Raw genomic sequence first — 26,284 nt, forward strand, 5'->3', positions numbered from 1 at the left:
TCTTCTTTCCCACCCCATTGTAAGCTTGTTAAGTCCCTTCGTGTGCCCACTGCCATGTGTAAGGAACAGGAAAACAGACAATCATATCATACTTACCGAGATTTTCGTTTCCTGGACTGGAACATGGCAGTGGGCAGGGGCTTCCCTCCCAGGGGTATTGTACTCAGTCAGATAGAATGGGCGCCACGATTGTGGAAAGTCCTTTTGTAGTCATCATTTCCTGTGCCTTCCTCACGGCAGGGGGGATTAACCCTTTGTGTGCCCACTGCCATGTTCTAGCCCATGAAACGAAAATCTTGGTAAGTTTGATATGATTTTCCGTTATGTTGCAGAGATGCCCTTATACTGTCAAAGTCCAATAAATTAGCAAATGCTGTATAACACATATTAGTATTTCTGTTTTTGTCCAGTTTCAAAGTCCCCTTATCTTTTGAGTATCTTTGCTATGTTCTGTCTGCAGATTGTGCTGTCCTCTTTTAAACATGGACTTTTCAGTGGGCAGTGGTGGAAGCATGTTAGTTACATTCGCTGGGAAGGTGTTTTTCGCTGCATTCCAATCTATGGAATGTCATTTGCCTGCCAGTCGTAAGTATATTCTCTTTCTGCTATTGTTTGATTGGTCAAAGGGATGTAATTCTAACCAGCTATTTACCATAAAAACATGAACCAAGGATTCCTTCTCCTTCCAAAACCATGTAACAAGGATGAGTTCAGATGCAATGTAAATTTCAAATCAACCACTCTGGAGAACCAATATCATCAAACAAGTGATCGTTTATTTGGTAGCACTACATGTTTCGGATCTATCTGATCCTTCCTCAGGTGCCAGTGTTCACCGGAGGAAGGATCAGATAGATCTGAAACATGTAGTGCTACCAAATAAACGATCACTTGTTTGATGATATTGGTTCTCCAGAGTGGTTGATTTTGATTTATGAAGACAAGGAGAAGTGGCGGCTCCTATGCTCTGTTTGAGGAACCTGACACAGTGAGGACAAAAAGAGGGTCCTTTTTTTTACACCTGAGCAATGTAAATTTCACATACCAGAGAAGCAGGTGGAGGATAAAGAGCTGCTTTGTCTCTTGGCCCCAGCACAAACAGCCATCCTGGGTAAAGCTAAGTCTCACCTAGTAACTGTGCTTGGCACAAAAATCAGCTCTTCAGCTTTACTATCCGAAATCTCATAGGATTTTCAGTGCAAAATCTCAAGATGACATCACTAGAGTCAATATGGTACCAGTATTAAATGTATGGACTGGTACAATATGAGAGCTGGAGGAAAAATATAATGTGATTGGTGTGACTGAGCAGTTGATATCAGCGGCTATACGTTGTTTTGGAGGGACAGTGGCAATAGAAAAGGAGGAGGGGTATGTCTGTTTGTTAGGCAGGATTTAAAAGCTAATATAAAGGGGGGGTGATGTTTGAAAATGAGGGGGCAGAAGTGGAGCCCTTCACTGATTGTAAAGAGTCCAGCAAATGAATTGTAGGAGTATGCTATAGACCCTTTAATGTAAATGAGAAGGAGGAGGCTAAGCTCCTGATGCAAATAGAAAAGGCTGCTAGTTTGGGGAAAGTACTAATAATGGGGGATTTTCATTACCCTGATATTGACTGGAGTACTGCCAGGTCAGTTTATGGGAACAAGTTTATAAACTTCTTGCATGACAATTTTATGGCTGTTGTTGAGAAGCCAACCAGAAAAAATGCTATTCTGGATCTAGTGATCTCGAATGACCCAGGCTCCCTATGTGAATAACCTATTCTCAATATTTCCAAAAATTTTTGTACTATAAAACATGTCAGCCCTACATAGAATGTGGATGTTAAGAAAAATGTATATGTTAATATGTAATTTGTACACACTCTTCTACCCACATAGTTACATAGTTACATAGTTAAATTGGGTTGAAAAAAGACAAAGTCCATCAAGTTCAACCCCTCCAAATGAAAACCCAGCATCCATACACACACCCCTCCCTACTTTTAATTAAATTCTATATACCCATACCTATACTAACTATAGAGCTTAGTATCACAATAGCCTTTGATATTATGTCTGTCCAAAAAATCATCCAAGCCATTCTTAAAGGCATTAACAGCCATCACAACATCACCCGGCAGTGCATTCCACAACCTCACTGTCCTGACTGTGAAGAACCCCCTATGTTGCTTCAAATGAAAGTTCTTTTCTTCTAGTCTAAAGAGGTGACCTCTGGTACGGTGATCCACTTTTTGGGTAAAAAGGTCCCCTGCTATTTGTCTATAATGTCCTCTAATGTACTTGTAAAGTGTAATCATGTCCCCTCGCAAGCGCCTTTTTTCCAGAGAAAACAACCCCAACCTTGACAGTCTACCCTCATAATTTAAGTCTTCCATCCCTCTAACCAATTTAGTTGCACGTCTCTGCACTCTCTCCAGCTCGTTTATATCCCTCTTAAGGACTGGAGTCCAAAACTGCACGGCATACTCCAGATGAGGCCTTACCAGGGACCTATAAAGAGGCATAATTATGTTTTCATCCCTTGAGTTAATGCCCTTTTTTATGCAAGACAGAACTTTATTTGCTTTAGTAGCCACAGAATGACACTGCCCAGAATTAGACAACGTGTTATCTACAAAGACCCCTAGATCCTTCTCATTTAAGGAAACTCCCAACACACTGCCATTTAGTGTATAACTTGCATTTATATTATTTTTGCCAAAGTGCATAACCTTGCATTTATCAACATTGAACCTCATTTTCCAGTTTGCTGCCCAGTTTTCCAGTTTAGACAAATCACTCTGCAAAGTGGCAGCATCCTGCATGGAACCTATAGTTCTGCACAATTTAGTATCATCTGCAAAAATAGAAACAGTACTTTTAATGCCCACCTCCAGGTCATTAATAAACAAGTTGAAAAGCAAGGGACCTAGCACAGAGCCCTGCAGTACTCCAATAACAACACTGGTCCGATTAGAAAATGTTCCATTTACCACCACTCTTTGTAGTCTATCTTTTAGCCAGTTCTCTATCCAGGTACAAATACTATGTTCCAGGCCAACATTCCTTAATTTAACCAGTAACCTTTTGTGTGGCACTGTATCAAATTCTTTAGCAAAGTCTAAGTAAATCACATCCACTGCCATCCCAGAATCGAGGTCTCTACTTACATTCTCATAAAAAGAAATTAAGTTAGTCTGGCAAGATCTATTACGCATAAAACCATGCTGGCACAAACTCATAGTATTATGATTTACTATGAAGTCCAGTATCTTATAATTTATTAACCCTTCGAAAAGCTTTCCTACCACTGACGTCAGACTAACTGGCCTATAGTTTTGAAGCTGAGAACGGGATCCTTTTTTGAATAGAGGCACCACATTAGCAATTCGCCAGTCTCTCGGCACTATGCCAGATCTCAATGAATCATGAAAAATTAAGTAAAGAGGTTTTGTAATCACAGTGCTAAGCTCGCTAATTACCCTAGGATGAATACCATCTGGCCCTGGACCTTTGTTAATCTTAACATGTTCTAGTCTCTTTTGAATTTCTTCATGTGTGAACCATGCATCATTAGTTGTATTACTAGAATTGGGACTGTTAAGAAGGAAACCTTCACTTACTGGTTCCTCATTTGTGTAGACAGATGAAAAATATGAGTTCAGAATCTGCGCTTTTATTTTGTTTTCATCAACCAACTGACCCCCCTCTGATAGTAAGGGTCCCACCCTTCCTGCTTCATGTTTTTACTATTAACATATTTAAAAAATAATTTTGGATTTTTTTTACTGCTTGCTGCAATATCCTTTTCTATGTCAATTTTAGCTTGCCTTATAACTTCTTTGCATGATTTATTGGCCTCCTTGTACCTTATAAATGTTTCGGCTGTACCAGCTAACTTGAAAGCCTTAAAACCTAACTCAACACCAACCCTTCTATTGAACCAAAAAGGTTTTGCTTTGCAACGACGTTCCTTGCTTACAAGTGGAATATACTGACAAGTATATTTATTAAGCAGCATTTTAAAGACTTCCCATTTCTGTTCTGTGTTTAACCCTGTGAAAAGCATTTCCCACTTAATATGTTGCAGAGATGCCCTTATACTGTCAAAGTTTGCACGTCTGAAATTTAGTGTTTTAGTTACTCCCTTATAGAATTGCTTCTGCAACAGAATCTCAAAGGAGACCATGTTATGATCACTATTGCCTAAATGCTCACCCACACAAATGTTAGAGATGAGTTCAGTATTGTTAATTATTACAAGGTCCAAAAGAGTTATTCCTAGTAGGTTCTTGAACGAACTGGAATAAAAAGTTGTCATTCAGCATATTTACAAACCTACTAGCTTTTTCTGTCTTAGCAACCCCATTACCCCAGTCAATGTCTGGATAATTGAAGTCACCCATAGCAACAACTTGACCCAGCTGTGAACCCGCTTGTATCTGCATAGGCGGAGGGTGACTTTTGAGTTTGGGAAGGCTAATCAAAGATCAGCAAAAAAAATTTCACCTACCGGAGGTGCAGGCCTTCAGAGCAGTTGGGGGAAACAATAGCATTTTTTAAAGCAAAGTCCCCTATAGAGTGCTATAGTCACCTTATTAAGAAAATGTGTGTGCCCCAATGAGGCCTTCCATACCAGGAGGTCCCTCCCAGTGAACAAGCCACAGTGCTTGATAGATTTCTTAAAAGAGAACTGAACCCTAAAACAAAATATGGCTAAAAATGCCATATTTTATATGCTGAACTTATTGAACCAGCCTAAAAGTTCAGCATCTCTATAGCAGTGATTTCAAACTTGTCACAGGAACTCCCTATCTTTGATTTTGTTAAAAGTCTTTTACACGCACATGCTCAGTGAGCTTTGAGCAGCTGTTTAGAAGCTAAACGTAGGAGTTTTCACAAATCAGAAAATAGGTAAGACTGTTAACTGATATTACGAAGCTGGTGAATAAATTATGATGCTAATTGTGCTGGTTTCTGTGCTGCTATGTACCAATAATCCGAATTACGTACTAATCAGCCTTATATTGTAATATAAATATATATATATATATATTACATATAATTATAGTATATTGTGTGTCTTTCCCTAAGCCCAAAGCATGTGCAGTGAATAAACAAAGATGACGGGGAACTGGGGCATCTTTGAAGACACAGATCTTCCCCATTAAAGGGCTGTGGTTGCCTTCGGCTGGTACAGAAGCCCAAAATATAATGTACAAAATTTCTGCCCAACTTCTTTAGTTAAGTGTTAGTTCTCCTTTAAAACAATTATTATTGTGTGCCCCATCTGGAATGTATCTATAGTTGGTGAAACATTTTTTAGATTATAGGCATCCTTTAAACCAAAGCTATGGTCAATAGTATCCCTGCATGAATTCTCTTACTCTCTCTCCGTTTCAGTTTCAGAGTCATGTGACAGAAATTACATCAGAACTCACCATTTATAACTGATGATATCAGAACTCACCATTTATAAGGATATCATTTACAAGATATTAATGGCTTTTGTGTATTATATATTAATACGGAAGGTACCCGCACTCTGTCTCTGACTTCCACTTTACGGGGTGCTTGGCCAAGTAAATGTATATAATTGTTGAAGAGGGACCAGCACACCGATCTTTTTAAATTCACCAAATATTTATTGCAACATCACTGTGCTTCCACAAAAGCACAGTGATGCTGCAATAAATTTTTTTGAATACCCTCTTGAACAGTATATATATATATATATATATATATATATATATATATATATATATATATATATATATATGTGTGTGTGTTTTGTATACCAACTTTTATACATTATACAATCCAGTAAGAGCCGAGATAAAATAGTGTCATGTATAGTGTATAACATCCCTGACAAACACAGCAAAATAAATGCAGAGTAAACATCAAGTATAATAACTTAGTATGTCAGAAATACATTTTGTGAATCTAGTGGAAGCCTTCACCTCAGAAAATATATTTCCCCAAAATGTAAGGTCATGTGATTAAATGGAACAGATACAGACAGACAGACAGATACAGAGACTAGTCTCTCTAAATAAAAACACACACACAAAAGTGTTTCCTTGCTCAATTTCACCCACTGTCCTCCTCCCTGTACTCTAGTTTTGTCACCAGGATTCCATGTGAGAAGCACATCTTGGCATGTCAGTCAGGGCCGGAAGGGGTAAAAGTGCAGCAAACTAACTCAGATTAAATTAATTCTAACCATGGGATAAAGGGAGCTACAAATAGTTATACACAATACACAAATAATTGTTCCCTTCTCATTGCCTAAGTCTCTGAATGTATATGCAATCTTTCAGTGATAAAATAAATAAATATATATGAGCAACTGGCAACCTGGTTTGTGGAATAAATAAATATCTATAACTACTTGGCATCTTTTTAACTCACTGTAGTCCTGGAGATGCTGCACATAGCTAAACCTGAGCTTCCATTTAGCATACAGCACTGCCACTTCTTCCAGGGAGATCAGCTCTGATCTGTGCAGGTCCCGCCCACTCCCCTCCCATTCCTCAGTCAGCTGATCTCTCAGCCTGTGTGAGACTACGGGAGCTGCAAGTGAAACAAAGTTACTGCTTTCTATTGCAAGGTATTGCTAGAATCGGTCTTTCAAATCCCAAAGTTGAAATGACATTTACTGTGCTGGTTTGGGGAGGCTTAGCCTCCTCTAGCCTTCATTAAAATCCGCCCATGTGTATCTGCAAGAGTAGCTGGGCTTCATACTCGACACTTATACGAGGTGGTTTATAGCATACACCAATGATAATTCTTTTTGTTACCTTTTGCCCAGTCAAAATCTCTACCCAGAGTGATTCTACACCCTCACCAGTGCCAGCTATTGTTATTTCTTTAGCGCATGGCTTTAATTCAGGCTTTACATACAAACACACTCCTCCACCCTTTTTAATCCCTCTGTCCCTCCTAAAAAGGGTGTAACCATTTAAATTCACAATCCAGTCACATGTTTCATCCCACCAGGTCTCAGTGATACCAATTATATCATAATTTTTAGAGCATGCAATTAATTCTAAGTCTCCCATTTTACCTGACAAACTCCGTGCATTTGCCAGCATACAGCGGAGGTTACTACTTTTACTTTTGAAATTTGCATTACTTAGTGGAGAATTATATGATAAGTTAGTATTATTCTGTTTTCCTTGTAACAGAGGGACCTCCTTAGCTGGTAAACTGTATGCCCCCCTCACTCCTTCACCTTGACCCCTTACTAACCCCACTGCCCCGTCTACCCTAGCTTCCCCATAATTCTTTCTCACCCACCCCCCCTTGCCTAGTTTAAACACTCCTCCAACCTCTTTCCATTCTTTCCCCTAGCACCGCGGACCCCCTTCCATTGAAGTGCAAACCGTTACGACTGTATAGGTTGTACCCCAACGAAAAATCAGCCCAGTGCTCTAGGAACCCAAGCCCTTCCTTCCTGCACCAAGACTTGAGCCACGCATTTAGCTCCCTAAAATCCCGCTGTTTTCCTAAATTTGCACGTGGCACAGGCAAAATTTCAGAAAAGATGACATTGGAAGACCTTTCCTTGATCTTAGAGCCTAGATCCCTGAAATCATTCTTTAAGGTCTTCCGTCTACCATTTATTTTGTCATTAGTACCGATATGCACTAAGACAGCTGGGTCACATTTATTACCCTAAAAAGTTTTCCTTTTGCAGTTGTTTTGTAAACATTTATTTTTCCTTACATTGTCTTTCTCTCAATTCTCCTCTTATTCACAGACTCTAATTTCTCACTTAACTTCACTACTTTAAACTGCTCTCACACCATCACAGTTTCAGCTAACGCCTACTTGAATAGTTCAATGCCAGTGACCATTATGTTTTGTGCCAGTAACCCCTTGCAATAACTCCTTCCAAAACCATGTAACCAAATTTCTGATTTTCTCAGATTCGCTTTCATCTTGGATTGGAAAAAAGATGATGTCATTCCAATATTTAAAAAGGGATTACGATCTCAGCCTGGCAATCATAGGCCAGTAAGTTCGACATCTATGGTGGGCAAATTATTTGAAGGTTTTGTTGAGAGATCACATTCAAAATTTGTCCTAGTTAATGGCATTATGAGCAGCAATCAGCATGGCTTTATGAAGGATAGGTCATGACAGACAAATTTGATTGCTATTTATGATGAGGTAAGTAAGATGCTGGACATTGGGGGAAGCAGTTGATACCAAGCATTTGAAACCATGCCCCATAAACAACTGCTTTGACTTTTTTCTAATTTTATTCTGTACATTAACACAATGAATTTTAAATGAAACAACTCAGATGCAGTTGAACTGCAGACTTTCAGCTTTAATTCAGTGGGTTAAACAGAAAGATTGCATAAAATGTGAGGAACTAAGGTCTTTTTTTAACACAATCACTTTGTCAGCTCAAAAGCAATTGGACAATTGACTCAAAGGCTATTTCATGGGCAGGTTTTCGTTATGTCATTATCAATGAAGCAGATAAAAGCCCTGGAGTTGATTTGAGGGGGGTGCTTGTATGTGGAAGATTTTGCTGTGAACAGACAGCTTGTGGTCAAAGGAGCTCTCCATGCAGGTGAAACAAGCCATCCTAAAGCTGCAAAAACAGAAACAATCCATCTGAGAAATTGCTACAATATTAGAAGTGGCAAAATCTACAGGTTGGTACATCCTGAGAAAGAAAGAAAGCACCGGTGAACTCAGCAATGCAAAAAGACCTGGACGACCACGGAAGACAACAGTGAGAAAGAAATAAAGCACTGGTGAACTCAGCAACGCAAAAAGACCTAGACGTCCACGGAAGACAATAGTGGTGGATGATTGCAGAATCATTTCCATGGTGAAGAGAAACCTCTTCACAACAGCCAAACAAGTGAACATCACTCTCCAGGAGGTAGGCGTATCGTTATAACGTCAAGTCAACAGTGAGTTTATTGCCATTTCATCCATATACGTCTGTACAGACAGCATAGTGCAGGGAGAGGACAAGACAGTGCACACTCAGCAGATGTAATATATTAAGTAAATAATGCTAAACTTCAGACATGATGGGTGTATCATTGTGATATGATAGTAGTAAGAACATGATAAAGTGCAGATGTGCTCATAGAGAACAAATGTATCCAATGGCTATTTATTTATACAATGGCGTACAGTGGCTGTGTAACGTTGTGTACAAGTCTACAAGTGTAACTTGTATACAAGTCTACCATAAAGAGAAGACTGCATGAAAGTAAATACAGAGGGTGCACTGCAATAAGCATCAACAATAGAAAGGCTAGATTGGACTTTGCTAAAAAAAACATCTAGAAAAGCCAGCACAGTTCTGGAAAAACATTTTTTGGACAGATGAAACCAAGATCAATCTATACCAGAATAATGGCAAGAAAAAAAGTATGGAGAAGGCGTGGAACAGCTCATGATCCAAAGCATACCCCATCATCTATAAAACACGGCGAAGGCAGTGTGATGGCTTGGGCGTGCATGGCTGCCAGTGGCACTGGGACACTAGTGTTTATCGATGATGTGCCACAGTACAGAAGCAGCTAGATCATACTGTCTGCTCAAATCCAGCTAAATGCAGTCAAATTGATTGGTGTTTCATAATACAGATGGACAATGACCCAAAACATACAGCCAAAGCAACCCAGGAGTTTATTAAAGCAAAGAAGTGAAATATTCTTGAATGGCCAAGTCAGCCATCTGATCTGAACCCAATTGAGCATGCATTTCACTTGCTGAAGACTAAACTTCAGACAGAAAGGCCCACAACAAACAGCAACAGAAAGCAGCTGCAGTAAAGAACTGGCAGAGCATTAAAAAGGAGGAAACCCAAAATCTGGTGATGTCCATGTGTTCAAGACTTCAGGCAGTCATTGCCAGCAAAGGGTTTTCAATCAGGTATTAGAAATTAACATTTTATTTTTTAATTTGTCCAATTACTTTTGAGCCCCTGAAATTAAGTGATTGTGTTTAAAAATTGGCTTTAGTTCCTCACATTTTTATGCAATCTTTTTGTTCAACCCACTGAATTAAAGCTGAAAGTCTGCAGTTTAACTGCATCTGAGTTGTTTCATTTAAAATTCATTGTGGTAATGTACAGAACCAAAATTAGAAAAAAAGTTGTCTGTCCAAATATTTATGGACCTAACTAACTTTAAGAAGGGATGGAGGGTTGGATTGCTTTTTAGCAAAGGAGTTAATACAGGGTTATGAAAGATAGCTCCAGGGATTAGTCAGATTTCCATTTTGGAGGCAACACAGGCTTCAGATGGGGTTCTGTGCCAACCTCTGGATCAACTAGCAGTTAGGCAGGTTAAAATAGAGTTAAAAGATTGAACTTGATGGACATGTCTCTTTTTTTAACCTAACTTAATATGTTACTATGTTACCAAGTAGGGATTTTTTTTCTAAAGACACTAGTCTTTTAGGCAAACAGGTTTGGGGAGGAGTTGCCTCTCCAAGCATTAATGAAAATCCGCCTTTGATCTTATTCCCTTGCACATTACTTCCTTCTGGGCACCCCTAGCCTCTAATCCAGCACAGCCTGTGTAGTACTGGTTAGGGGCAAAATATACAATACCCAACAAAAAAATCACATATGCTCAGTCTAAGGATATTTTAGAAAAAGAAACCCATCTAATGTATAATGCAACATTCTAATGACATTTTCAAACAAAGGACCCTGTGTATTTCCACATTATGCAGCACAAGGGTTAGCACTATAATTATTTCCAGCCTGACCGTATGGGATTCTGTGGTGGAATGCAACCACTGCAACTTTCTTCCTGGGCACCCCTCTCTTTCTCTTTGCATTATTCCAGCCAGTTAAAGGCATTTCTTCCTGCCCTGTCAGGAAGTGTGGGTTGCATCACAATGCTCATTAGACTCCCTCTAGTGAACATTTGAATCCCACTGCAGGAATCCTGCACATTTCGTGTGATTACATTAGTGGCTCTGTGTCGGAAGGCGGAGGCAGCACTTGTCTTACAGCACCTTCACTAATAAACACAATTCTGGGAACCTTGCTGTCATCTCCTAGGGGCATTTAATATTGAACTGAGGAATCCAGAATATTTTCTGTACAGTCTGAAAAGTTTTCTTGAACATCCAAATGTGACTGCTTTTGCCACTTATAAAAAGATAAGTTGGTAAAGATTCTTTTTCTCAAAAGAAAATAGTGGAATCCATTTTTATTCATGTCAGGCTAAGAATTTGGAACCGGTTCTTAAATTTTCACAACACTTGTTCCAGGAACAAGTCACTCTCATGCTCTTATGGCATACTATAACTTAATGGACAACACCTGTGTTGGAGAGCAACATATGTCTGGATTGGGGTCCTGTGGTGAGGCAGCAAGACTACATTTTAAGTTAGGATTAATGCCAGATATTTTAATTATATAATATTTAAAAATATTTAATAGTGATATGTTCCTAAAATATGGCAAGTATTGCTATCCTTTTAAATGTTTCTGTAGTCTATGCCAGGTTTTCTAGCTTTATTTAGGATGAAGTCTAATTCTACCCTGATCCACTAAACTATGTCTAACCTGCTGTGCAGTGGCCTGATAAGTATATAAAGCACAAGAGAATTCTGGGGCTAGAAAAACCCATTTGAAGGCTGCTTTGACTTTTCCTGTTCTGTTATTTTGTTTTCCATTCCTAGTTTTCCACTAATTCTCAATTTGCTTACAAATGGATAAATTTGGATGAATTTGCTTTGAATCCTAAGCACCATCCTTTGGATGAAACGTCATTCTTAGAAACTGCATCCCCGACTGCAATCTTTTTTGGTTAAAGAGTTCAGAATAAATAAACCTGGTCCTTACAATTACAATGGGCTAAGCACACCATAGTGACATCACTATGGTATCACTAAACTCAGCTGTAGGATTCCAATAAGTATTGCAGGAGAGAATGCAACAGCTTTCAGAATGTCATGGGGATTGGAATGGGGAATAATACACATAACATATAAAAATTTACATTCATATATTAAAGTGCATTTTTATTGTAATTCTTTAGATTTGGTAGAAATTTTCCTTTTAAATGAGCTGCTTTAAACATCCTGGGACATGTCAGCTTCTGCTCTGGTCACTTACATCAGCGAGCAGCTCATAGATTTTCTAACACTTTGATAATGAAGTAATTTACGTGCTGCTTTAAAGGCCAGAAGAATAGTAGGGGAGGAGGGCACACAAAATAAATGTAGTGTTGTGGAAGAGTTTCAGCAGTATAAATTACCAAGCAAGATGTTGCTTTAGTGGGAGGATTAAAGGGTCATGAGCATTGCCAGCCGTTTTTTTTTTCTTTTCTTTCAGTGCATCCCAGCTCTCACACTTGGTTTCATCCCATGAAGTAAATAAAAGGAGTTGGTGCATATTAGAATCTGTCTACTGCCAGCTCAAGTACAAAGTCTTCCTTTCCGTCAGTGGAAGCCTAAATATTTTTATGTTTGAATTGAACTCTTATTGGTACAGGTATGGGACCTGTTATCCAGAATGCTCGGGACCTGGAGTTTTCCGGATAACGGATCTTTCCGTAATTTGGATCTTCATGCCTTAAGTCTACCAGAAATTCATTTAAACATTAAATAAACCCTATAGGCTGGTTTTGCTTCCAATAAGGATTAATTATATCTTAGTTGGGATCAAGTACAAGCTACTGTTTTATTATTACAGAGAAAAAGGAAATCATTTTTAAAAATTTGGATTATGTGGATAAAATGGAGTCTATGGGAGACAGCCATTCCGTAATTCGGAGCTTTCTGGATATCGGGTTTCCGGATAAGGGATCCTATACCTGTACAAATGTTCCCTATTCTGCACACATGTTGATTTGCACTTGATATTCCCATTGAAAATATTCTGCATATACCAGCACTAGTGCAGTTGAACTAATTTTGTTTTTTCATTCTGTGGTTTATACTTAGAACTCATCTGAATCTAGCCAAGGGGACATTATTCCACCATATGCTCAAAAGCAGTAAAGCGTTTAAATAACTTACATCAGCTGGCAAACAAACAAACCTTCTACAATCCTAATTTCTGTGGTATATTCTTTTAATATACTTTTGATTAGCTATTTACGAATCATAAATACATAATGGAAATATGGGAAGATCTATAGGAGTATAGAGCAGATAGAGAAGCACTCGCCAAATCAAAAATGTGGTCAGGGTGCACACTGTCCCCTAGTCTGAGGGTTCGGGGCTGGTGCACCCTGACCACATTTTTGACATGGGCATTCAGGTACTCCAAGGATTCCATAACAGACCACAAAAAGTAAACAAAGTCTTTATTTATAGCTACACTCAAAATAAATAAATCATCTATAGGTGGCTTAAGCTGGGTATCAGAAGCATTACATGTGCAAATCATTGAACCTGGGTATCAGAAGCAAATGTGCAAGTCATTGAACCCCTGGGTAATAGTGACCATAATGTTATATCTTTTAATGTCTGGTACAAAAAACAAAAATATACTGGGGCAACAAAAACCATGAATTTTGGAAAAGCTAATTTTAGTGCCTTGAGGGCTGCCCTACAGAGCATTGATTGGGGCATTAGGTTTTCAGCTAAAAACACAGAACAGAAATGGTTGTCCTTTAAAATGATATTAAATCATTACTGTTCTCAATTTATTCCCTTAAGGACTAAACGTAGAAGCTCTAAGAATCATCCTGTGTGGCTTAATACAGAAGTAAAGAAGTTAATGGGAAAGAAGAGAACGGCATTTAAAAACTACAAATCTGTAGGGACAGAAGCTGCATTTAATGAATATAAACACTGTAATAAATGTTGTAAATCAGCAATCCGGAAGGTTAAGAAAAGAAATGAAGAGTTAATTGCGGTGGAGGTGAAAACTAACCCTAAAAAGTTTTTTAAATATTAATAGTAAAAAGATGCAGGTTGAGAGTGTTGCTCCATTAAATAATGGTACCAGTAGGGTTGTAACAGATACAGAAAAGGCAAATGTGTTAAATCAGTTCTTTTCTTCAGTGTATACAATAGAGGAGTCTGGGTTCACAGGCTCACTTTATAACTGCACGAATGGTTCAGCTCAATTCAGTCAGTGGCTGACTCAGGATATGATTCAAAAAGCTTTAATACAAATTAATGTTAACAAGTAAACAAGGCTCCAGGGCCTGAAGGCATACACAACCGGGTTCTAAGAGAGCTTAGTTCAGTTGTAGACCAGCCCATATTTCTGATTTTCTCAGATTCTCAGAGTCATCTGGTATGGTGCCTATGGATTGGAGAAAAGCTGATGTTGTTCCAATATTTAAAAAGGGATTACGATCTCAGCCTGGCAATTATAGGCCAGTAAACTTGACATCTGTGGTGGGCAAATTATTTGAAGGCTTGTTAAGGGATCACATTCAAAATTTTGTCCTAATGAATGCCATTATGAGCAACAATCAGCATGGCTTTATGAAGGATAGGTCATGTTGCTGCCACTTTGCAGAGTGATTTGTCTATACTGGAAAACTGGGCAGCAAACTGGAAAATGAGGTTCAATGTTGATAAATGCAAGGTTATGCACTTTGGAAAAAATAATATAAATGCAAGTTATACACTAAATGGCAGTGTGTTGGGAGTTTCCTTAAATGAGAAGGATCTAGGGGTCTTTGTAGATAACACGTTGTGTAATTCTGGGCAGTGTCATTCTGTGGCTTCTAAAGCAAATAAAGTTCTGTCTTGCATAAAAAAGGGCATTAACTCAAGGGATGAAAACATAATTATGCCTCTTTATAGGTCCCTGGTAAGGTCTCATCTGGAGTATGCAGTTCAGTTTTGGACTCCAGTCCTTAAGAGGGATGTAAATGAGCTGGAGAGAGTGCAGAGACGTGCAACTAAATTGGTTAGAGGGATGGAAGACTTAAATTATGAGGGTAGACTGTCAAGGTTGGGGTTGTTTTCTCTGGAAAAATGCGCTTGCGAGGGGACATGATTACACTTTACAAGTACATTAGAGGACATTATAGACAAATGGCAGGGGACCTTTTTACCCATAAAGAGGATCACCATACCAGAGGCCACCCCTTTAGACTAGAAGAAAAGAACTTTCATTTGAAGCAACGTAGGGGGTTCTTCACAGTCAGGGGATGAGGTTGTGGAATGCACTGCCGGGTGATGTTGTGATGGCTAATTCAGTTAATGCCTTTAAGAATGGCTTGGATGATTTTTTGGACAGACATAATATCAAAGGCTATTGTGATACTAAGCTCTATAGTTAGTATAGGTATGGGTATATAGAATTTAATTAAAAGTAGGGAGGGGTGTATGTATGGATGCTGGGTTTTCATTTGGAGGGGTTGAACTTAATGGACTTTGTCTTTTTTCAACCCAAGTTAACTATGTAACTATGTCAGACAAATTTGATTGCATTTTATGATGAGGTAAGTAAGATTCTGGACAGTGGGGGGGGGGCAGTAGATGTGATCTATTTGGATTTTGCCAAAGCGTTTGATACTGTGCCCAACAAACGACTGCTTTCTAAACTAAGGTTTGTTGGGCTTAATGAAGTCGTTTGCACGTGGATAGGAAACTGGCTACAGGATCGGGTACAGAGGGTGGTTGTTAATGGGACATACTCTACTTGGAGTAAGGTTCTTAGTGGGGTCCCCCAGGGCTCAGTATTGGGTCCACTTTTATTTAACTTGTTCATTAATGACTTAGGAGAGGGTGTTGTAAGTAATGTATGTGTTTGCAGATGACACAAAATTATCCAGCCCAATTAATTCCATCCAGTATGTGGCATCCTTGCAACATGATCTTGACAAACTGGTAATCTGGGCAGCTAAGTGGCAAATGAGATTCAATGTTGATAAATGTAAAGTCATGCACCTGGGCTGTAAAAATATCCAAGCCACTTATACCCTTAATGGGACTGCACTAGGCAAATCCATTATGGAAAAGGACCTCGGATATGGGGTGCCGTTTGTCCCAAATACATTCTGTATACAAAACTATCCCTAATACACAGAATGAATGTCTCTCATGTTATATAAGTATTTGTGACCATACACAGAGAAAAAATATACAAAAGTCTTATTTCTATTAAAGAATGAAAACAAAATCTGGTTAGTGCACAAAAGGATGTCATTATATCACAAACTCCATTCTGTACAGTTTAACAAGCAATCTGTCGCACAAATGTATAACCTCCATGTAACGGACACACTTATGTGCAAAGTTACTTACAGAATGAATTATGTAAAAACAAAGTTGGACATAATATATAATAGTGTAACTTACTAGTGATTGTAAAGCTAGATTTGACTGACAAAATAGATATTTGTGACAGAAAGCAAGATTTTATAGTACAGGATTCATTCTTTCCACAAAATGACAGTTTTGTTTCACAAAACAGATAAAATAACCATTCTGTGAAGCAACACTGTCAGTCACATTCCTGAACCAATAAGAACAAAGCTTATTGCCATATACAAACAGAAGAAGAAGAACGCAAAAAAAAACCCCCATCTGAAGCCTCTCCAATTTGCCTCAGAGGGGGAAAAAAATCCTTCCAGACTCCAAAATGGAATCAGAATAGTCCCTGGATCAACTTGTACTATGAGTTGTCTTCCATAACCCTGTATTCCCTCACTTGCTAAAAAGCCATCCAACCCCTTCTTAAAGCTATCTAATGTATCAGCAAGTACAACTGATTCAGGGAGAGAATTCCACATCTTCACAGCTCTCACTGTAAAAAATGGATGACCTTGTGTCAGCTGGAAAGACCTACTGGTAAATAAAGCATTAGAGAGATTATTATATGATCCCCTTATATATTTATACATAGTTATCTTATCACCCTTTAAGCGCCTCTTCTCCAGCGTGAACATCCCCAATTTGGCCAGTCTTTCCTCATAGCTAAGATTTCCCATACCTTTGACCTGCTTAGTTGTCCTTCTCTGTACCCTCTCTAGTACAATAATGTCCTGTTTGAGTGATAGAGACCAAAACTGTACGTCATATTCTAGATGGAGCCTTACCAGTGCTCTATAAAGTGGAAGAATGACTGCTTCTTGCCGTGAATCAATGCCCCTTTTAATACAGCTCAAGACCTTATTTGCCCTTGATGCTGCTGACTGGCATTGCTTGCTACAGCCAAGTTTATCATCTACAAGCACTCCAAGGTCCTTTTCCATAATGGATTTGCCTAGTGCAGTCCCATTAATGGTATAAGTGGCTTGGATATTTTAACATACCATGTACATGACTTTACATTTAACAACATTGAATCTCATTTGCCACTTAGCTGCCCAGATTGCCAGTTTTCAAGATCCTGTTGCAAGGATGCCACATCCTGGATGGAATTTATTGGGCTGGAGAATGTACCATTAAAGGGCAACTAAAGTCTAAAATAGAAAACGGCTACAAATGTATTTTGCATACTAAACATGAACTTACTGCACCACAAGCCTAATCAAACAAACGATTTATGCTTTCAAGTCAAATAATATCTGCCAGAAGCCGATACAGCAAGACTTGATTAATAATCAGAATATGCAGACTGCACTGGGTCCTGTGTTGTCATGTAGTCTAGTTTTTGTATTGTTTAATATAAACTCTCTTCAACTCTGCAGAACCAGTGGCTGCAGCAAAATAATCCTCCAAATAGAATCTCAGTTTATCTGTTTAAATCTGGCTCCATGATCTTTGTCCCTGCAGCTGGAGTTGGAAACAGTAAAGGGGATGCAAAGGCAAAAATAATCTTTACACAGTTGCCGACTGCTCTTCAGGGAAACAAACAAAGCTGCTTGAGTTCTGCATGGCTGGGAAGTAAGACGGGGCTCCCCCTGCGGTTCATAAGTATGATTGTTTCCCTGCAGAGCAGTTAGGGACTGTCTGACAATTCTTATCCACAGCAGGAAATGAAGGGAGAATTTCACTGCATACAGTCAGGTTTCATATAAAAACGGTACACATTTGTTAATTAAAGTATATTGGATATAGGTTTCTTTTTCATTAAAGTAAAAATTGGATTTTATTTTTTTGCCTTTACATGCCCTTTAACAACCACTCTGTGTACCTGATCCTGTAGTCCTATCCATGTTCAAACGACTTCATTAAGCCCAACAGACCTTAGTTGAGAAAGCAGTTGTTTGTGGGGAACAGTATCAAACGCTTTGGCAAAATCCAAATAGACCACATATATTGCCCCCCCCCCCACTGTCCAGCATCCTACTTACCTCATCATAAAAAGCAATCAGATTTGTCTGACATGACCTATCCTTCATAAAGCCATGCTGATTGCTGCTCATAATGCTATTTACCAGGATAACATTTTAAATGTGATCCCTTAACAAGCCTTCAAATAATTTGCCCACCACAGAAGTCAAACTTACTGGCCTATAATTACCAGGCTGAGATCGTAATCCCTTTTTAAATATTGGAATGACATCAGCTTTTCTCTAATCCATAGGCACCATACCAGATGAAAGCGAATCTGAGAAAATCAGAAATAGGGGTTAGTCTAAAACTCAACTGATTGAGCTGATCCATCAGTGCAGCTATAAGTGAGCCTGGGAACTCAGACTCCTCTATTGTAAACACTGAAGAAATGCACTGATTTAGCACACTTGCCTTTTCTGTATCTGTTACAACTTATCTCGTACCATTATTTAATGGAGCAACACTCTTGACCTGCATATTTTTACTGTTAATAAATTTTAAAAAAAAACGTTTTTGGGTTAGTCTTAGCCTCCGCCGCAATGCACTCTTCATTTCCTTTCATTGCCTTCCAGATTGCTGATTTCCAACATTTATTTTTTTTTTTATCAATTCTTTATTTATTAATTTTTCTGAAAGGGAGGGGTACAGAAGAAAAAAAGGGGGGGGTGGGAATAGGGATGGGGGAATAAAGTGACAAGAAAGTTCCAGCATAAGTCATCACAGCATTTTTGTATATACATACATGCAGCTATATACTCATTGTCATAACTTCCACATCTATTAAGCTGGTACAGGGGGAGAGGAGAGTAGTATAATCCCATCTTACTCATAATATGGTGGTAACTATCATTACTAATGGTCTACCGTTCCTATGTTATGTAAGAGATTAAAACACTTTTCTTTAGCATTAGCACGTGCCCGAGTGAATATCATATGTATTGTCCATGTGACAAATTTAACCTTTGCTTAATTGTCTAGTTGGAAGAAATTTATCCATGGGTTCCATACCTTCCAATAGACTGGACTTTTATTCATACTAATTGCTGTCAATTCCTCCATCTTTCTAGTCTCTTCTACTAGTTTAACCCAATCCCGATACGTAGGAGGTTTTTCCTTTTTCCAATTTTTCGGAATCAGGGCCTTTGCAGCCTGTAACATATGTATCAGCAACCTATTTTGGATCACTTTCCCTGTCTTTATGTCGTAATGCAGAATTAATTTAGGTAAAAAATCTAACCCAATCTTTTCCTGTATAATGGTCTCTATTTTTTCCTGAATGTCATCCCAAAATCTTTTCAAATTCTTACAAGTGTACCAAATGTGTGAATAAGTCCCCACCTCAGATTGGCATCTCCAGCATACACTAGGTGCATTTGGAAATATTTTCTTAATTTTTTCAGGCGTATAATACCACCTAGATAATAACTTGTAGTTCATTTCTTGTGTCTTAGTTGCTATCGAAGTCTTATGGATGGATCTATATATAGCCGTCCAATTCTCTTCTGTTAGGGACACTTTTAGTTCATTTTCCCATGCCATTCTGTGACTCACATTCTTTGGTAAACTCTCTGAGCTTAAAAGTTTATATATGGTAGACATAGGTTTATTGATAACTGAGGGTTAGGTTTGAAGTTTCTCCCACCACGACTTGTGTAGATTATCCTGTATATGTTCTAAGCTATTGATGTAGTGATGCAGTTGATTATAACACCAAGAGTCCCTTGGGTGGATACCCCATCTCTTTTGAATCTTAGCTAAGGGTAAAACTCTTTTATTCCTTATGAAGTCCGTTATCATAGTTGGTCTATTTTTATATATTCCCCAATGACGGAAAGCTTGTTTATCTAGGCTTGGGGGAAAATTTAAATTCTGCACCAAAGTTTGCATAGTGTAAGGGGAGCTTTGCAACTGATATTTTTTATGTGCATTGCTCCACAGTTGCAAAGTTGCCCCAATTGTTGGATGTTGTCTGATATTTCTTGGGATGTTACTTTCTTTTGCTCCAATTAAATTTGGTAAGGGTATACTGACTTCTGCTTGTTCCACTTCTAGCCATAATTTGTCTGTACCTGTTGGTTTCCATTGTAATATTCTAGATAGATGGGTTGCTACATAGTAAAGATATACATCTGGTACTGATAGCCCTCCTTTTAACTTATTTCATGCTAAAATATGATGACGAATTCTCGGGTTTTTTCCACCCCAGATAAATTTGGAAATGATTTATCTCATCTTCGTAAAAAACATTTTTGGGATATATATTGGAATATTCTGTAAAAAGAATAATATCTTGGGTACTGCTATCATTTTGATCGCTTGGATCCTTCCCATCCAAGACAGACACAATTTGTTCCATTTATCCAAAAGTAACGGGATTGAGTCCAATAGGGGACCAAAGTTATCTTTATATAGTGACGATAGATCATTTGATATTTTAATCCCTAAATACGAAATTGTCTTTTTAGTCCACTGGAATGGGAAGGATTCAGCAAGAGAAGATACTATTTTGGAAGGCAGGTTGACATTCAGTGCTTCCGATTTAGCAAAATTGATTTTAAAGTTGGAAACTTCTCCAAATTGTTTGAATACAGCCGGACAAAACTGTGTATCGCTGTTCAGCGCTGGCCAGTCCACATCAAGACTCGACACACTTGTTCTTTGAAAAAGCGGCTTTATTCGAATTGCAATGAGTGATAACAGGCAGTGGGTAAGTGGTGCGAACTAACGCGTTTCGTGCCCTCTCTATTGGCACTTCATCAGAGTTCAAAGTGTGTCACGTGATAAACCATTATATAGAGCAGTGATCCCCAACCAGTAGCTTGTGAGCAACATGTTGCTCTCCAACCCCTTGGATGTTGCTCCCAGTGGCCTCAAAGCAGGAGCTTATTTTTCAATTCAAGGCTTGGAGGCAAGTTTAAGTTGCATAAAAAAACAATTGTACTGCCAAACAGAGCGTCAATGTAGGTTGACAAACCACATAGGGGCTACCAAATAGCCAATCACGGCCCTTGTTTGGCACCCAAAGAACATTTTTCATGCTGGTGTTGCTCCCCAACTCCTAATACTTCTGAATGTTGCTCACGGGTTCAAAAGGTTGGGGATCCCTGATATAGAGTGTTAAGTGTTAAACACCTGTGTGTATAAATTAATTAACATAAATCCAATCCCTTCAAATGTATCAAAACATCCTATTGGACACTAGTGAATCCTAAATTATAATACTAGATGAATTCCTCTCAATAGATTGTCATACACATTAAGGGAATAAAAGCAGTGGATAAAAACCAAAAAAAAAAAAAATAAAGGCATAAATACAAATATAGACTTAAAAAAAATATACAACACGTATGCCAATTGTCGTACTGGGAATGTCATATATTTGGCCACGTGTCGTTGTGGAAAACAATACGTAGGGAAAACGACTAGAAGATTAAAAGACAGAGCATTAGAACACATAGCATGTATAAATAGGAACGATTTAACCTCAGCAATAGCTGCTCATGTAGTAAGTGAACACAATGCTAACGAATACTTTGTATCATTCCAGGCAATTGAAACTGTCAGTCTGGGGAAAAGAAAAGGAGATATTGATAAACTGTTGTCCAAAAAGGAAATCAAGTGGATACTTTTATTAGAAACAGTATCACCTGAAGGATTGAATAGAGAGTGTGATGTTAAGTCCTATATAGAATAAAAGAGATACAAAAAGGAAGTATTATCTAGGTAGAACATAGATGTAATCAAAAGCAGTGATGAGAGTGTTAACAATTACAACCCCGCTTGATAGTGCTGTAGTTTTCTGAGCCCTATGGAGGACAAGGGTGAGACTACAATTCCTTCGTGTCCCTTCCTATATAAAATAATATATAATAAAATACAATAAGATAAATGAATAAAGTTGTTAAGTAACATTTGGAATTTATATATGCTTCACGTGTGTCAGAAATGAATAATGTATGTGGTTATATATGCATGACACAGCTATATTAATTTAAGTAAATATTAATCAACTATATATGAAATACTAATGCTGTTACATGCATATATATACTTTTTAACACCTATTTAAAAGCTTGGTGGTTTTAATTGTTACACTATATTTACACTGTATTTATTATATTTATTCAATTGAGATTCTACATATATATACAATTAATTCATATGTGATGTGAACAAATGAAAGTATTGGTCTTATAGTGTATTGGTATTAAATAGGTTTATTCACAAATATCACTATTTAAATATATAATTTCACAGAAATATTTTAAGTCTATATTTGTATTTATGCCTTTATTTTTTATTTTTTTGGTTTTTATCCACTGCTTTTATTCCCTTAATGTGTATGACAATCTATTGAGAGGAATTCATCTAGTATTATAATTTAGGATTCACTAGTGTCCAATAGGATGTTTTGATACATTTGAAGGGATTGGATTTATGTTAATTAATTTATACACACAGGTGTTTAACACTTAACACTCTATATAATGGTTTATCACGTGACACACTTTGAACTCTGATGAAGTGCCAATAGAGAGGGCACGAAACGCGTTCGTTCGCACCACTTACCCACTGCCTGTTATCACTCATTGCAATTCGAATAAAGCCGCTTTTTCAAAGAACAAGTGTGGCGAGTCTTGATGTGGACTGGCCAGCGCTGAACAGCGATACACAGTTTTGTCCTGCAGATGCCGGCTTGGAGTTGCCGGAGTATCGCGAGAGCTGCGGCCGAGACGCCACAAGGAAGGGTGAGCTCCGCTTTAATCTTTCACCACCCGTGTTTCTGTTTGAATACAGCCATCAGGTTTGGAAGCGAAGTTAATGGCTTTGTAATAAACAACAGTAAATCATCAGCAAAAGCTGCTGCTTTATGTTCTCTATTGTTTACTATCAAGCCAGCTATGTCTGGGTTGTTCCGTATAGTATTCAAGAGTGTTTCCATGACCATTACAAAGAGAATTGGAGATAAGGGGCAACCTTGACGTGTACCATTATTTATTTTAATTTGCGGCGATAACATGCCATTAACTCTTACTTTTGCTGTTGGGGATTCATAGAGAGCCATAATCCTATATATTATTGTGTCATTCAGGCCAAATCCATATAACGTGTTTTTCAAAAAATTCCAGGAAATCCTGTCAAATGCCTTCTCCGCATCAGTTGTCAATATCATAGTTGGGATGCATTTGGTTTTAACGTAATGTATTAAAGAAATGACCTTGGTGGTGTTGTCTTTTCCCTCTCTTTTTGGAACGAAGCCAGTCTGTTCTGGGTGAATTAATTGTGGGAGAAATTTTTTCAGTCTATGTGCTATAAGTTTAGCGTATAGTTTGTTATCAACATTAATAAGTGAGATTGGTCTATAGTTGCTACATAAATTAGAGTCCTTATTAGGTTTGGGGATAATCGTTATATGAGCCTCCTGTGCGTGTTTGGGTATTGTACAGTCAAGTCCTAGAGAATTATAATAGTGTAGGAGGGGTTCCAATATGATATGTTGAAATGTCTTATAGTAAATTGCTCCAAATCCATCAGGGCCTGGACTTTTTTTGTAGGTATTTCCTGTATAATTTTTATTAATTCCTCTTTCGTAAATGGGGAATCCAACCAATATGCATCTTGTTTTGATGATTTCCAACATTTATTATAGTGTTTGTATTCATTAAATGCAGCTTCTGTCCCAACAGACTTGTAGTTTTTAAATGCCTTTCTCTTCTTTCCTATTAACTTCTTTACTTCTATATTAAGCCACATAGGGTGATTCTTAGAGCTTCTACATTTACTTATTAAGGGAATAAATTGAGAACAGTAACAATTTAATATTTTAAATGACAAATATTTCTGTTCTGTGTTTTTAGCTGAAAACTCAATGCCCCAATCAATATTCTGAAGGGCAGCCCTCAAGGCACTAAAATTACTTTTTTGAAATTTATGGTTTTTGTTGCCCCAGTGTATATTTGTTTTTGCACCAGACATTGAATGATATAACATTATGGTCACTATTACCCAGGGGTTCAATGACGTGCATATTTGCTATTAGTTCTTGGTAATTTGAGATCACTAGATCCAAAATAGCATTTTTTCTGGTTGGCTCCTCAACAACCTGTGCCAAAAAATTGTCATGCAACAAGTTTATAAACTTGTTCATATTAACTGATCTGGCAGTACTGTTGCTCCAGTCGATATCTGGGTAATTAAAATCCCCCATTATCATTACTTTACCCAAACTAGCAGCCTTTTCTATTTGCATCAGAATCTTAGCCTACTCCTCCTCACGTACATTAGGGGGTCTATAGCATACTCCTACAATTAATTTACTGGACTCTACCCATAAGACTTCTGCCCCCTCATTTTCTAACATACCCTTCCTCCTTTTTATTGCCTCTGTCCCTCCGACATATTAACTGCCTCGTCATGCGACTCATTAAGCCATGTTTCGGCCACATCAATCACATCATATTTTCCCTCCAGCTCTCCCATTTTACCAGTCAGACTCCTTGCATTTGCAAACATACATTTAATACTGGTACCATATTGAACAAATGACATGTGGTCCTCCCTATCCTTAACAGTACCCCCAACCAAATCTCCTCCCCCATTTTCCCTTCCTTTGCCCATTATCTCATCTAACCTGTCTTCCACTGAATCTTTTACCGAACCCCCCCCCACTACTAGTTTAAAATCTCCAACCGTCTAGCCATTTTCTCCCCCAAAACAGCTGCACCATCATCATTGAGGTGCAGCTAGGGTTGCCCCCTTTAAAAAAAAAAAAAACGAATTACCGGCTAGTGATGGGAGCGGGAACTAAAGGGGCGGACCGTGACTCAAAAGTGCGGATCCGGCAGGCTGTACCACAAAAAGGGGTGGAGCCACATCGCCAGAAGCCGAAGAAAATGTACGTTTTCACTGGCGGGCAAGGGATTTTGTAAATGGTATTACAAATTAACGGGAGCTACATTGCTATGCCGGTAAAATACCGGCCGGGTGGCAACACTAGGTGCAGCCCATCCCTAGTAAAGAGCCTGTAGCCGACTGAGAAATCAGCAACGTTCTCCAAAAACCCAAAATCCTCCTCTCTACATCAATCTCTCAGCCATGCATTAATCTCCCTAAGCTCCCTCTGTCTTCTTAGCATTGCTCGTGGCACAGGTAATATCTCTGAAAAAAATACCTTGGAAGTCCTCACCCTCAACTTTAAACCTAGTTTTTTTAAATTGTTCTTGAGGACTTCACCAACTCCTCTAACTTTGTCATTGCTACCTAGGTGTACCAAGATTGCCCAGCCGTTCCCAATAATCTGTCCACTCGTTCAACCACATGCCAAACCCAGGCAAGCAGCAGACTGTTCGGGATGAAGGGTCCTTGCGGCAGATTACCCTATCCACCTTTCTAATAATTGAATCCCCTATAACTAAAACCTGCCTTTCCTTCCTTGCATCCCCCACCACCCATATTAGAGCCACTGCCTCCCCAGCATCTTCAGCAAGGTGAATAAGCTGTGGACCAGCCCCCCTACCCTTCTGTCCCCTACTCCCCCTCCTGACTGTTTGCTACCAGCAGTAAAACACAACCCCTTATTAACTTTTTAAAAAATGTTCCCCTTAGAAACGATATCAGGATAAAACAGAAAAAGAAAATAAATGCACTATATGTATCTACCAGTTTACCCCAAACAGAGAAAAGAAAAAAACTGTGTTTCAGTCAGATACTCTCAGAGCACACAGCAGTTATTTGCACTTATTCCCTTCTTGCACCCAGCACTCCCAGCATGCATAGCAAACACCAACGCCTTAAGGTTTTTAATGCTGCTTAACACTTAATTCACATACAACACTTGGATCACATGCAACACTCCCATAGCAGCTCCCACACTCGCTTTGAAGTCACAGAGTTAAGGTTTCAAACCACAGAACACAAAGCCTGATCAGAATTTACCTGATTAACTCCTCCCCCTTAATTAGCAGGCAGAGGGAAAGAGAAAAAGAAATGCTGTTGGCTACAAGCAGTAAAAAAACAACCCCTTAATAACTTTTAAAAATGTCCCCCTTTAGAAACTATCTCAGGATAAAACACAAAAAGAAAATAAATGCACTAAATTTATC

At 38.5% G+C, this 26,284-nt stretch overlaps 1 protein-coding gene across 1 annotated transcript in view; it reads left to right on the plus strand.

Annotated features, from left to right (window-relative positions):
• LOC121398040 (putative sodium-coupled neutral amino acid transporter 10) overlaps positions 1 to 26,284 on the plus strand; it is a 97,426-nt gene that overhangs the window by 13,117 nt on the left and 58,025 nt on the right. Inside the window, exon 3 of the mRNA XM_041576523.1 lies at positions 461 to 585. Coding sequence (XP_041432457.1) covers positions 461 to 585 — 125 coding nt within the window. The remainder of the gene's footprint in view (positions 1 to 460; positions 586 to 26,284) is intronic.

The sequence above is a fragment of the Xenopus laevis genome, chromosome 9_10L (assembly GCF_017654675.1).
Source record: "Xenopus laevis strain J_2021 chromosome 9_10L, Xenopus_laevis_v10.1, whole genome shotgun sequence".
Taxonomy (NCBI): domain Eukaryota; kingdom Metazoa; phylum Chordata; class Amphibia; order Anura; family Pipidae; genus Xenopus; species Xenopus laevis.